This window comes from Nipponia nippon, unplaced genomic scaffold, assembly GCF_047370975.1.
Source record: "Nipponia nippon isolate SJK-2023a ecotype South Korea unplaced genomic scaffold, ASM4737097v1 scaffold_5, whole genome shotgun sequence".
NCBI lineage: Eukaryota > Metazoa > Chordata > Aves > Pelecaniformes > Threskiornithidae > Nipponia > Nipponia nippon.
The window spans coordinates 22,556,213-22,570,215 of NW_028262369.1; the positions used below are offsets into that span (position 1 = coordinate 22,556,213).

Genomic DNA, 14,003 nt, shown 5'->3' on the forward strand with positions numbered 1-14,003 from the left:
GTTTGACATGAAAACAATCTACCTTCTTTTATTGGTAATTTCTTTCAAAGTGCTTTCGTTTTACTCGTTATTTCTCTGCAGCAGCTTCTAACAGCTCTGTAAGAGCCAAGGGCAGCACAGGCTCAACTTCGTGCAATGCCACTTACTCTCACAGGCTCCTAACACAAGCATTATGCCCTGAACTTTCCAGCTCTTTAATCCCTGTGGTCCCAGGCATCAGCTAAAACTCAGAAATGACCACAGCAGCTTAGAAACATCTATAATTCCTTTTTCACCTTCTTACATTCTGCCATGCTCAGGATAGACACTAACAGGACCTAATCCCCCTTTTCCCAAGAAGTTTCCTGCCCTGTTCTTGTTAAGCTCTCAGAAGACACTCACCCGGTTGTGAAACTTGGCACTGCGATAATACTTGGGTGACAAGTTGAAGACTGTGTAGTGGTCAGGATGTCTGGAATCCAAAAATGTCCGTACATCTTCAATGTGGTTCCTGAATCCCAGTTCAACGCCTTCAGCCGGAAAAGACATCACTAGAAACGTAAGAAGAAGCCAGGCTGAGTGTGTACCCATAACGTGTTTATGGACTTCTGAACCCTGGGATATGACAAGTTTTATTTCTCTGATAAGCAGTACTTACCTATGATTCTCGAGGTAATGTATGAAATATCTAGCTCCCCCTTGGTGTAACTAAAAGAAGACAAAGTAGGAGACAGACATTATGCACACATTTACAGAAGACAGCACATTAGAGGAACCAGAAGAGTGTTTTCCTACAGAGATCTGCTTATGACACAAGGACAGAATGATCTTAAAACTGATTCTTTGTACTTTGTCGTTATGCCCTAAGAAGAGGGTGCAAATAGCTTCCTGCAAACAGTGACCCAGCCTTCCCTTCTACATATGCAATTAACTGGATGCGAAAGCTTGCAAAAAAGGTCTCTTTTCCCTTTTGTCATTAATTTTCAGTGCCAGTTTTCAGCAGAAATCTCTAGTAGTTTGCCACTTTGCAGATCCCACAAAGCCTCTGAGGTCTTGCATACATTAAGTTTCTTTAATTTATCGTAGCCTCCTATCCCTCAGAGGCAGGTAGAGTGACAAGCACAGGGGACAATGCCAGCAGAGGTAACCAAAGCAAAGTCACCTCAGCTTTTTCTTCAACTCAAAAGGTAGCTTCAGCGAAGCGAACAGTTACATCAGCAAGAATAGTCTCCTGGCACAGCAGAGAGAAGGCATACAACATGAACCAATTTTCAGTGACAAACTATTTAAGTGGTGGCTGAGTAGAAGGACCCCACAGGGGTCAATGAAGGAATGGGAGACAAAGTGCTCCACTTTCACTGGGGGGCCCTTTTCCAGATTTCAGGATGTTGATGCTCACTTACTATGAAGTTTAGATTTTTTACTTTGGTTTTCCTGCTTCCTTGAGGCCAAATACCAATTATGAGACAGAATCAAAGCAGTCACTTGTGATTTTCACCTCCTTCCTTCATTAGGTTAGCTGGAAGTTGTGCTGTGCTAGTTAACACTGGCACTTTGCAGTTAGTGATTTTACCTGCGTTAGGCAGCTTCAGCTGTACTGTACCTGGCAACAGATTGCATGACCTTTGAAGATGTATCTTTCAGGGTATCCTTCAGGTTATCCTTCAAATTGCTGAAGAGTCTCCCTGCTCCTCCTTTCACCATATCTAGCAAGCCTCCCCCATAGCTGGACTCCATGTCTGGTGATGAGGCACCTTCAAGTACAACAAAACCAAAGCCAACATCACTTACTTGGAACAAAGCCACAGAGCCAACAAACCCACTGCTCTATTGAGACTGAATATATTCACGTGTGCTGCTGCATGTCTAGTGTAGAGCAAAAGTAATTTTACTTATTAAAGTCATGATTTTCCAGAGATGAGAGGTGGCACATTCTTGCCAGCTGGGCTCAGAAGCCATCATCGACTCTCAGCATTGTATGTAGGTTGACTGTTTAGCATCAGTACAGTATGGATAACTATCATACAAGCTCCCTCACATCTCAACCCAACCCAAAGCAAGACCAGCTCTTCAGCATGTAGCTAATTTGCTGATCACAACTAAGACCAAATCAACAACCACCTCCACAGAGGCAAGAAAAAGGCAGTACAACAGCTCTTCAGCGTAACTGTCACAGCTGCCAGTTTGAATGCAGCTAGACGACTGAAGGTTGTCTTACGACTATCCATTTCTATGGATATAGGAGGAGTCATCAGCGTGATTTTAAGTCATTTAAGAGTCCAGTTAGATGTGCTCGAATGGAAGAAGATAAAAGTTTGTTTTTGGCGAGAGAGGAAGGACGTTCAGGAATTAAACTTTCCAGCTGAGAATGAGAACCTTTTTGGATATTTGTATGTTTGCAGCCTTAGTGCAGGACTCAGCAAATTGCTAAGACTAAAGCAAAGCGGGGCTGACCTCCTTGGTAAGCTTTTCTTTCACAGTTTGTAATGGCACGAAGCTGCAAAGTCAATAGGAGACTAACACAGACCAAGAGCCGCTTAAAGTGTTATTTTGGTGGACTGTGGAATGGCCTTACACCTCAGGTGTTTGCATTTTGCAATTATAATAGAGTTCCACTGTCTTAACCAAGAACTAATTTGTTGCAGCCTTCCTTATTATAGCAGTGCTGTGTTAATAGCATCATTCTTAGAAAAGTAGAAGTATAATAAATTGGATGTAGACTTGAGTAAATGTGGAATTTACTGCAGAATTGACTTGTTAGACACAAACCTAGTAAAATGATATTTTAACTGCTTATTATCTACAAATTAAGCTCTTGACTACTTAAAAATTGCTTTCTGTTCACTAGGCCTCAACTATTTTGATCTTAGTGAATTTTAACTACATTAATTATTCATTTGTTACTTCATTACATCAGATTAGTCAGAAGACCTAGATCCTCTAGCACAGCAAATTAAGCAACAAGCAACGTACGTAAATGCATGCCACACTCTCAGGTAGTCTCATAATCGAGATGGCATCTGCTAAGCGTTGCCTTTCCCAGAGCACCCAGCAAGTCTGAGAACATTTGTCCTGCTGTAAAGCCATGGGACAGCTGTTCTGTAAAATGAACATGCTCGTCATTATTAATTACACTAGCACCCAGAAACGGGAAGATTTATCATGGTTAAGGCAGGCTGGTGGCATTGACAGTGCTCATTATATATTTTACAAAGAGACCTTACAGCTATCACTTCTTTGCTTCTATAGCATGTCCACGAGTGGTGTTAGATATACGCTACTGAAATATTGCTCACATAATCATCATTACCAGAAGACATATTCTAGAGGTATTCAGACTATTAAGAAACATGACAAAACCTACATCGGAAAAAGCTCCTACTGATTTACTCCGTAGATTACCAAACCCATTTAAATGGCATTCACTCTTTCAAACCCAGAGTGAGCTATCAATAAATATAATATATATCTTTAAACTGGAGACTCCATTGGTAAAGTGATGCTATTCATTCCCCTATGCACAGAGGGTGCTTAATGCACTCTGATGTGGTCATGATCCACATGCATGTGATCCATGTGCTTAGACCAGTAAAATTAGAGGCTGTATCTTCTCCCCTGCATTGTGCTTGTAAAAAGATAGATAATACTCTGCCAGCTTCAGAACAGAAAATGCCTTCTCAAGGCATAGGAATATTTCCTTTGCCAAACCGCTTGCAAGTATCTGCTTCAAGTATGATTAAAAAAAAAAAGGGGGGGAAGAAAAAAAAAAACAAAATAAAAGTAGCTTGTTGGCTTCCAAGTAGGGAATCAGTGTTTGATCTCTCTTGAAAAACTTTGCTTTCGTATTACTCTGTGCTAGGAGAGCCGGGGGTGGAAGGAGGACATAATGTTCAAAAGGTACTTTCAGTTCTGCAGGTCAACTTTTAAAAGAAAGGAAGGCAGAAAGGTGTTAACTTGGAACAGGGAAAGGGGGGCAAAGTGATCAGAGGACCAATGGTACTGGACACATTTTTATGGTTGGAAATGCTGTAAGAGAGAAACAGAAAGGCTTCAAGAGTATGAAAAGCCTAGAATCTTTAGAAATCAAACCTAAGGGGGGGGGGGGGGGCGGGGAGAGAGGAGGAGAAACAGAGAGAATTTCACTATATTTGTAAAAGAAGCAGCAGCAATTAATTCCAAGTGTACTACGTACACCAAAACAGAGAAACAGGAAGGGTGTCTAATGAAGAAATGCAAGCTGGTGCTACTTAACCAAGAGCACAAAACTAGTATTTAAGATTTAACATGAGACAAGTATCACTTAGCTATTGTGAAGCTATTGAGGAAGCTTACAACATAGCAGCACTTGGTACTACACCAGGTGCAGTAATTTGCTCGTGTATCTTTTAGTCACTGGATGAGAGCAACATCCTCGGTGCTGACAGTCTTTCTCAGTTACTAGGAATGATACAGTCTTCACAAACTGTTCATAGAAGAACAAAATAAACACATTCAAAGGCTCCTCTGCTAGGCAGCATCTCCTACAAAACATAAAGATGTATAAAGGAGCAGAGGAGCAGAAGGGGTTAATGCATTAACACATGAACCTGACAATATATACAGAAACCCTCAGGAACAGTAAAAAAAAAATTGGATTAAAAATCTTAGCCTGCCCCTGCATTTTTTGCTGAATAAAACATTTCTGTGCTAAGTCCCTCTTGTAAATTGAGACCTTCAGAGCTACTGCAGACCTTTCCAAAGGACGGCGGTGGTTCCCTGGGCCATGTGCAACAGCCACTGGAACGGGGCACCAGGACAGGGAGGACTGAGCCCCACGTCCCACACGTCTCTTGTGGAAATTAGCCACCTGGCCAGGCATCATCTACTGCTGCCATTGCATGTCCCTGAACCACGCTCAGAGACAGCTGTCTTCATATGTTTGCTCTTCTTGAACATAAAAGTCCTGAGAAAAGAGCAGTTGAGTTTTCCCTCAAGCACACTGGCCAGCCTGCAGAGGACTACAACCTGTTTTGAGGTAGAAGAAGGACAAAGGACACTCGGCAAGTCTGAAGGGATGAGCCCCGTCATTGCTCCCTCTCGGAACCTGGCAGGAAGGAGATTCAGGTTTCACTGTGCAGATAAGGTGATCACCACTAGCTTGGTCAGGATATTGAGTTAGCGGCATAATGGCATTTCCCTGCTAGGAAAGATCTTCCTACCAGAGTTGGGTAGTAAATTCAGAAGAGAGAAATAGTTCTGTCCCTTAACACAAAGGCAAAAGCCACATTTTGTATTAAAATGAAGTGCCCGAGGCACACGACACTCTCTCCCTCCCCTCCATCCCACCAGGAACTGCATTCCACGTGCACATTTTCTTGTGCTGCAGGCAAAGCCAAAATTAACACTCACAGACCCCACACAAGCTCCAAAAGCATCTTCTGCTACAGCAGAAACAGGAACTCGCAAGCTCATCTGTGTAGAAATAGTTTGCTGCAAGTGAGCAAAGCAGGAGCCTGCCACGTGGCTCGAATCCCAGTTTTCAGCATGTTATCACATAGCAGTTCAGATAACGTTGACCATGGGTTGGAGCTGCTGTCTAGAAGTCTCATTATGGAGAATTAGTCTCTATGTATATGAGATGCACCTTGTTCTTTACACAGCAAGAACTCTTTATTAACCCAGTTATTGGATATTCCCTGAAAGGCTTAGTGCGCTTCAGAGACACGCTTCTGACCTGTATTTGTTGCACAGGTTTCAGAGGGATCACATGCTCACTGCAGCCTTTTCATTTCCTAATAAAGGAACTTCTAATGTAGCTGTTTTACTGCTGGGTGTGTGCTGCAAAGTGTGCCTGAGATGCATGGGATGGCTCTTCTTGAATAGCTCTGTTAGGTGATGGCAACGATTATCTCCTCACTAAAGTGGTTCAAGTCAATGGAGCAGCATGAAAAAAAGACCATTTCATCCGTTCAGTTGACAAGGTGAAGTCTGTATTTGTTCTGGCTGAAGGTACTTGCTCTGAGGAAACGCCTGCTCTGAGAAGAGACTATTCTGTGTTCAGAATAAACCTCCAGCAGTCACCAAATAAAGCGACAACCTGCTGCATCTCCTTACAAAACTAAAATATGTCATATAGTAGCATTCCTATCACCGTCCTTTCTCATCACCAGCCAAAGGGTAGGATTTCTCTGGATGGATTACAACTGAAGGAGCCTCTGCTGACTGCACCAGCCTTGTGCTGTACAGGATGGAGGCTGGAGAGCATAGAAATCTTAATTAAAGCACTTAAGCTCTCTACTTGGTCTCTAGCTAATTCTAGAGTATCAGGAAGAGGATGTGCAGCACAGGAGGAGAGTTTCTCCCAAGGCAGAGAGACTGCTGAGACAGCGCAGCAAACGCTGCGTCCCTATAGACATGTCCCTCCACAGCGGGTGCACAGCTTCGGAGGAGAACGCTGTGATCACCAGGGAGGTTCAGAAAGATGCATTCCTGTACAGGAACAGCTGAGCACGGCTCCTCTGCCTGCTGTCCCACCATGACCTGCTCACCAAAGGCACAGGCACTACGCCAGAGCGATGTGAAGTGCTTTAGCAGGACAGCTCTGGGGTGTTGGGAGCTTAAGCAGAGACTAATACTCATCGATACTGTCAAAAGAGACCCGCTGTGATGTGTCTTCCCTTAGTAGAGCAAAACCATCAAAATGTATATATTAGCCAAACTAGGAAACTCATCTTCTGCATGTGGACAGAGAAAGAAACTGCACTGTATCCAGAAGGGAAATACCTCCCTCCTCCCATACCCCCATGAAGGACCATGCCTCAGCTCCTCTTGTTGCAGTCCCATGAGTAGTGTTTGTGCCTAGTGCCAAAATCAAAGCTTCCTAAACCAGTCCTGTTTTAAAGGCTGGGTTTTGGGGACAGAAATGGGTGAATGAAGCAGGTGTGACCCTGTGTGATGGGGGATGTTTCACACTACCACCAGCTGATGGAGGTGCTCACTGGCTGGAACAAGTGAGAAATGCCTGGTTTGGAAGCTTTCCCTGCAAGATCTGCACATTGTGGCACTCGTCTGCCTGGGGGGTCCCTTAACACCACCACTCCCCCAGGCAACCCACAAACCCTACAAACCACAGGGCATGAATTCCAGCTCTCCAGAGAATTAAGGGGGAAATGAGCTGACGTTTAAAAGGCATTTAAGACCGTGTCAGTCTGAATATTTATGCTGATGAAGCAATACTTAGCTTGAGAGCGGGGAGGTGAAAGCAAGACATCTAGAAATTGAAGATCAGCAGTGAAGTACTGCATTTCATAGGTTACTTAGCAAGAGTAAACAGACCCTTTTTGCCTGTAAAGGGCAGACAAAAAGCAGACATGAAACCATAGGAAAGGAAGCAGGTTTACCTCAGTCTGCCCAGACTATATGTAACAGTATCTTCAATGTCAAATTATTTTTTTCTGCTCAAAGTGCTACTGCCTGTGCTCCTTTAGAGATGGAGCAAGGAAAGAGCTAAACCTTCCCTGTTCCTCACCACAGTTCTTCTCTAGAAAAGCATTAAAGCCTTCACCTCCCACCCTCCCCCAAAAAAGGTTAGATTGGGAGTATTAAATGCTCCTCTGTATTCTCTTTCAATGGTACCATGAGAGCCTGACACTATGATGAGAAAAAAACTTGTTAGCTGCTGCGTACATGTCCCAAATTCCACGTTTCTGGAAGTTGTTCACTGATTGCTGCAGCCTTCTCCCTCCCCACAAAGTATTTCAGGGGGGGAGGGGGGGGAGTGTTGTTTGCTTGTCTTTGCCCCCCAAACTATTACCATGGCACAGCATGAAAGGGGAGCAAGGGGTGCAGTGGAGGTTGCCCTGTGCCTCAGCAGAAAGGGCCCTTTTAAAGGTCCCCAAACTGAAAGAAGTTGAGCCGCTGTTGTTGTGGCTTCAGCAACAAAGCCTGAATTGTTTTTAAGGAACACTCAGCAAAAAATGATACTATTTGTGCTTCTGCCTCCCCCCAGCAGCCCCGCCAGCTCACGTTCCTCCCACACTCAGCTCTCCCAGCAAAGTCTGTGTAAGGCAGGATGCGATTTCACACCAGCATTAAGGGATACAAAGCCAGGCTGCCACGGCCCCATCATCATATTTATGGGCTTCACCTTGGCATTGCAGGAGAGCCCACACAGCACGCGGAGAGGAGGAGGAGCAGCCCTGGTGCAGGCACCCCTGCCACAACATTAGCATCCTCATATACCCCTCCATATGTGACGTACCTATATGTGTGCAAAAAACAGACATAAAGCCAAACCGACCCAGGCAGAGCAGAGTCCTCGTGTCCCTGGGTACCCTCAGCATCCCCAGCTCCTGCCGTTCCCCACACTGAGTCTATCTTCCATGCTCAGCACTTCATCTTTCAGGGGATTGCAAATCAATTTGCAGACATTACTGGAAGAGTTTAAACTCCCGTTTCAAGGGGGAGGGTGGCAGGTATTTCTAAATTAAAATCTCTGGGCAAGTGGCTCCTTTGCATCCAGTGATAATCAATAGCATTTAGATCTGAGTGCTTCATTTATCAACTACATTTTAAGAGCACAATCTCAGCACCCTGAAGCCCCATCCTCCCTAACCGTTCCTTCCAGCACATAGCTCTCTTCTGGAGAGCTGAGCTTTATTACACGTAAGCAAAGACTCTTAAGACATCTATGCTATTATATACACTTACATCCTCTCTTAGATCAGACATAGCCCAAGTGTCATAATTACATCAACTTTTTCATAGGCATTGAATGGTGGTTTGCAAAGGGACTGGGGAGAAAGCAGCAGCAACAGAGGCAGCTAAAACAGCGATAAAGGGGCATTTGCAGGAAAGGAGAGTGCTTCTACCTGCAGAAATTACTTGGGAAGTTCCTCAGACTCACACAGACCCTGAAGACTGATCTTTTTTTTGCTACCAGTCTCATCTGTTCCCTCCTCCACTGCTGTCCCAGATTCCTGGTAGATTCCTTACAAGGCTGAGCACAGATATCTTAAAGTGTTATTCTGTAAAAATAAACAGCAAAGCACGTGCAGAGTAGAACTGCGGGACAACGGAAGCATAACAGGCTCCTACCATGTGATAATGCCATCGCTGAGACACCCAAACCCAGCTTTCACTCATCCTGATGCTTTAAAACACATAGCGGAGACATGCAAGTGGAAGGCTGCTTAGCAAGTGTAATCCCCAAGAAAAGAGGTTAAACTTCAGCATGGCCAAAGACAAGATCGGGCTATTAAGTTGTTTGGACTCTCTCAGAGCACAGGGAAGCAGGAGATGAACTACGAGCCAAGCAGCCTAATGGAAGATAAGGGCTCATCAGATCACAAATCACATGAGATTATAAACCAGTATTATCCCTCACCCCAAAACATGCACAGTTTGGCTATTTTGCAATAAGCGTATTAATGATGAGACTACTCAAGACAAAACCCAGCCGTTCTTGAGAAGGAGGGGAAAGCTGGATTCACCGGAGACAAGTTGGGGGCTGACTACCCAGAGAGGAAACACGGCCCCAGGGAGCTCCCCCAGAGCACAGCCAGCTCCGAAACATGGAGGGAAAACCAGAATATTTCTTTCCTAAACAGGCAATTAGCATAAGACAGAGGCAGTAATAAAAACTGCAACTATATAAGCAATTCTAGGCGAGGCTGGGAGAGGATGGGCTACAGGAAGCAAGCACAGAAAGAGTTTCCAGCTTTTGGAGGCAAGGACAGGCAGTGCAGGCAGCTGCCAAAGCCACTGCTCCCCAGTCAGTATCTGCCCCTTCCATTGTAAGGACCGGTTCAGTGCACGGAGGGTTCAGCACAGACCCGTCTTGTGGTGCAGACATCCCGAGCATTAAGAGATCTTGAATAATTTATTCAAGTGAGGGAGCAATTGGGTTTTTTTTGTTGTTGTTTGGGGTTTTTGTTTGTTTCTTTGTTTTTGTGGGCGTGTTTTACTGCAACTTTCCAGCAATTAGCTGGCACTGCACCTGTGCAGGCCTTTTGCCTGCAACAGATAGAAACTGCCTTAAGACTCAAAGTTGCATTACTATCTGCCCAAGAACTTCTTGGCAGCTTTACCTCTAACAGAAGGGTCACCCCATGTTGTTCTGCCCTTCTCACTCCCAAAAGCTATGAGCATCCTTTTCAGATTAAGTTAGGCTGGGAAAATAAAGCCATTATAAGCTTACAAGGGGCTCATATGCTATAGACATTGGGAAGAAGGAAAGGAGATAGGAAGAACTGAGAAGCTCCTAAAGGAGGTGCTTTGAATAGGAATAGGTTTGGGTTCACACCTGAAGGAATCGCTGGTACAGGGAGATTTCTGTGCATTTCTGCTGCTGCTGGGCAACGCATGTCCAGGCAGGCAGCGTTGCCTCCCTCCTCAGCTACTGCTCCGACTACAGAAAAGGCTGTATTCCCCTTCCCACAAGAATTCACCATCTCTTTCTGTGTGTGGGCTGGGACAGGGTCCCTGACCTTCCCTAGGAAGCACTAGGAGCTGCTGGCAGCACATAGCACGCTGTAGGGTAAAGAAGCTCAAGAACTTCTTTTTGTGTTCTGTGATAAAATTCTAGAACTGATATTGTATAAGCCCAAGGCTTTTTATTTGAAGGTTTATTTGAGACTGCCTAAATATAAACTTCATGGAAATTTGAAGAATTAATATATTTCTGCTTTTGCTTGAGAAACAGTAACTAAAGAATGCTGCTTGCACCATCAACTAAGCAGTATGGAGGATTTCCACAAAGAGGGGTTTTTGCTTCCTTTTCAAGAAGAGTAGCGATGTTGGGGGGAGAGGGGAAATCGCCCCCCAGTACTGTGCCAAATTTGTTTCATTTGCTATGTATTTTCCCTTATGAAGCTCGTACTACAGTGAACAAAATGCATGTGAGGCTGGAATACTGAACTACTAGCACAAACCATGAAATTGGTCTTTAAAGTTGATTGACACTCTCTCTCTGCTTCTCCTCCCTGTCAAAACAACAAAAAAAGAAAAGCACTACTGCCAACACCAAACCATTCAAGTGTCCAAAAAACACCAACCAAACAAAAGAGTTATTAAACCAAACCTCCCCATTTGAAAATGCAGCTAGAAAAGAATACAAGACAACATTGTCAGCGACGGTCTTTGTCCCTGTGCCAGTAACATGGAGATGTCTCTCTTCTGACTCAGTGAAAAGGAATCACCAGAGTACAAGAGATTATGTTTGCAAGTGTAAAACAGTTCAAGGAATCTCAACACTTGCAATTTATTTAAAATGCTTTTCTTCTGCAGTTACTCTGCCTGAGGAAGCACGTAGCACAAGCAAATCTATCCCAAGTGTTTAAAAGCTATTTTGTAGATTAGCTAGTTTATAAACACCACAGAGAGCATAAAAAGAGTTTTTTCCTTTTGTAACAGGTATCCTTGCTGCTACTTTTATACCTTATTTCTTAGAACCTATTCTTTCAATGCTCAACCAGCTGCTATGAAAACATTATTGAATGCCGCAGCAAAAACCTAAATAAATTGCTTCTTCACTGCCTGCTTCTCATCTTAAAACTTTCAGCAACTTAAAAATAAAGAGACAAAAGGAGTACTATATAGATGCTCTTGGAATTTGCTTTTTGAACTGGCAATGTTTTGTGTCCTGTCAACTTCAGCTCAAGTCTCCCCTTATCTCCCCTTCCCTCCATCCTCAAACTTCCAGCCCAAGTCCAGCACACTTTCTGGAGGAATTGGCAGTTAGCAGTAACATATAGGTCCCAGTAGAGTTATGTGCTATGATCATTTTATTATATTGCATCTAGCATATTCCACAGGAGTTGTTTAAAACATTACATCAGGAGCTGAACATTCAGCAGTTCAGGGCATGTACTAAAGTTGCACAGAGCTTTAATGCCCACTCGAGGCATCTTGTTTAAATCTGAGATTTAAACCACACACTGACCAATATTTCATTCTGACTGGTTTAAGTCTGGCAAGGTTTAAAGACAAGGTCATCGCACAAGCATCATCAGATACCAGCAGTAACGGATATGGCCGCCCTACCTGAAATAAAGTTTCTGCTCTTGGCTCCTTTGAGCTAAACCCAAGCCTAGCAGGGAGGCACTCAACATCACTGTGGGCAGGAGTTTCCACTTGTGCTGCCTGTGAGCACACAGGTACCCCAAGCAATACTTTGAGCAACTTAAATTGTCACTACTTCGGTTAAACAGCTCATGTTAGCTCTCCTCTGTGGCATGGGTGATGGTGGCAGAAGAATTCTTAACGAGCTGAACCAAGAAGCGTTTACCAGTCCTAGAGACTTCGAAAATCTTATTTTCCCAGGCTGAGCCACTGGACACAGCTTGGCCAGACCCTCCATCCCAGTGCTTGCACCCCCAGCATGCCGGCACAGAGGCACGGTAGGGTCAAAGAGCCCCTGGGGAGCCCCTCTGTACCAGCTCCCTTTCCAGCCATGATCAGATCCTGCCTTCCAACAGCAACCCCCTCCCACACACACAGTGCTCTTGGTTCCTGGCTTTTTTTCTTTTTTCTTTTGACACTAAGCAATACCAGTGCAAAAAAATATTAAGCCAATAATCATAAGTACTCAGAAGTTACAGCATAGCTGTAACCACTGATCACGTTCATTGCAAAAAGCTGTTTATGAGATTGCAAGCCCACATTCAGAGATGATACTTTAAGATCTAATACTTTGAATTAGTTTAAAAAAAAATTAATAGAAAAACCCAACAGGGGCGCACTTTCTCAACTCACGTGAGTTAGTGTCATTGCAGCAATAGCAAATATAGCCACGCTAGCTAAACCAACAGCAATTTGCCCCAGAATTGCCAGCACTTTGCCTTCAGCACAAGTCTTCACTCATCTAACTTATATAATTGCTTAATACTAATCTACACACACATATTCCAGATGCAAAGGCCCAGAGTGCACTGCCCTGGTGCAGATGAAACTTAATACGTGGGGAGAGAAGAGGAAGGTTTGATTCTCCAACCATTTAACTTCATCAAAGATGCTATTTAACTGCACCCAGAGATATTTGGCTTGAGCGCAGCAATAACGCTGCCAGACAGGCAAACCAAGGCACTTCGCTCGCAGCCTGCTGCGCTGAGTGTCCCAGATTGCCTGGTGACACAGAGTTGTACCTCAGGACTGTTTCACTCCTCAACTGCAAACAGCCATTTTGATAACTCAGGCAGCAGCTGTTCCGCCACACATGAAACCGTTATTTAAAACCAGAAAAAAAAGAAAAAAAAAAAAAAAAAAAAGAAAAACCTAAAGGTAAGGGAGGTCAGGCATGTGGGCAGTACATAATGAGCTCTGATTTGGCCAGGGCACCTCAAGGATTTCACCTTCAGGGTCTGCCACCTAATTATGCAGAAGAGAGGCTCCCCCACCCCACCAAAACCCAGCAGCGTAAACAAAACTCCCTTGCACTGTAACATGTCACCAATTTATCTCACCCTTCTTCCCGAGGAATTCAGATCTCTTTTCCCAACTGAAATATGCTCTATCACTGCCCATCTTGGGAATTTAGACTTTGGCATCATTAGTGGGAGGAGTCTCAAGTATTTCTAATATGAATATATTCTCTAAAAAAACAAAACACAGAAGGTGGGTGGTGGTTTTTTTCCTTGCTCCTATTAAGCCCAAACCTTGGCCACCTCATTTTCCTGTCTTTCTCTTAACACTGCTCCCTAATTCCGCCCCCCATGACTATCCATCTTCACACTGCATTAAAGATAAATTATGTCCCACAATTCATGAGCAGCTTCAATTACCAAATCACTAGAAATCACAAGCACACCTGAGGGGGGATACAGTTCTTTAAGCTCTTAGAATTTCATACTTGGCGAAGAAAAATGTCTTTGCAATGAACTGATAAAAATTAGGCATTTATCAGCATAAAGTGTTCAAACGAACAAGGAAGATGTAAGTAAGGACTTCAGGTTTAGAACAGAGCATCACACTCCATACAGCTTTTTTTGAACTTCATGTGAAGATTTAGAAACACCCACCAAAAAGCCCATATTAAACAGGTAAGATAT

The 14,003-nt window shown here is 43.9% G+C and overlaps 1 protein-coding gene across 2 annotated transcripts in view; it reads right to left on the bottom strand.

The window, feature by feature from the left end:
• DNAJC6 (DnaJ heat shock protein family (Hsp40) member C6) overlaps positions 1-14,003 on the bottom strand; it is a 52,305-nt gene that overhangs the window by 24,182 nt on the left and 14,120 nt on the right. For both annotated transcript variants that reach the window (XM_087733381.1, XM_087733380.1), the window contains 3 exons: positions 1,583-1,733; positions 638-687; positions 382-530 (listed from right to left, as the gene is read on the bottom strand). In XM_087733381.1, the coding sequence (XP_087589507.1) occupies positions 382-530; positions 638-687; positions 1,583-1,733 (350 nt within the window). The remainder of the gene's footprint in view (positions 1-381; positions 531-637; positions 688-1,582; positions 1,734-14,003) is intronic.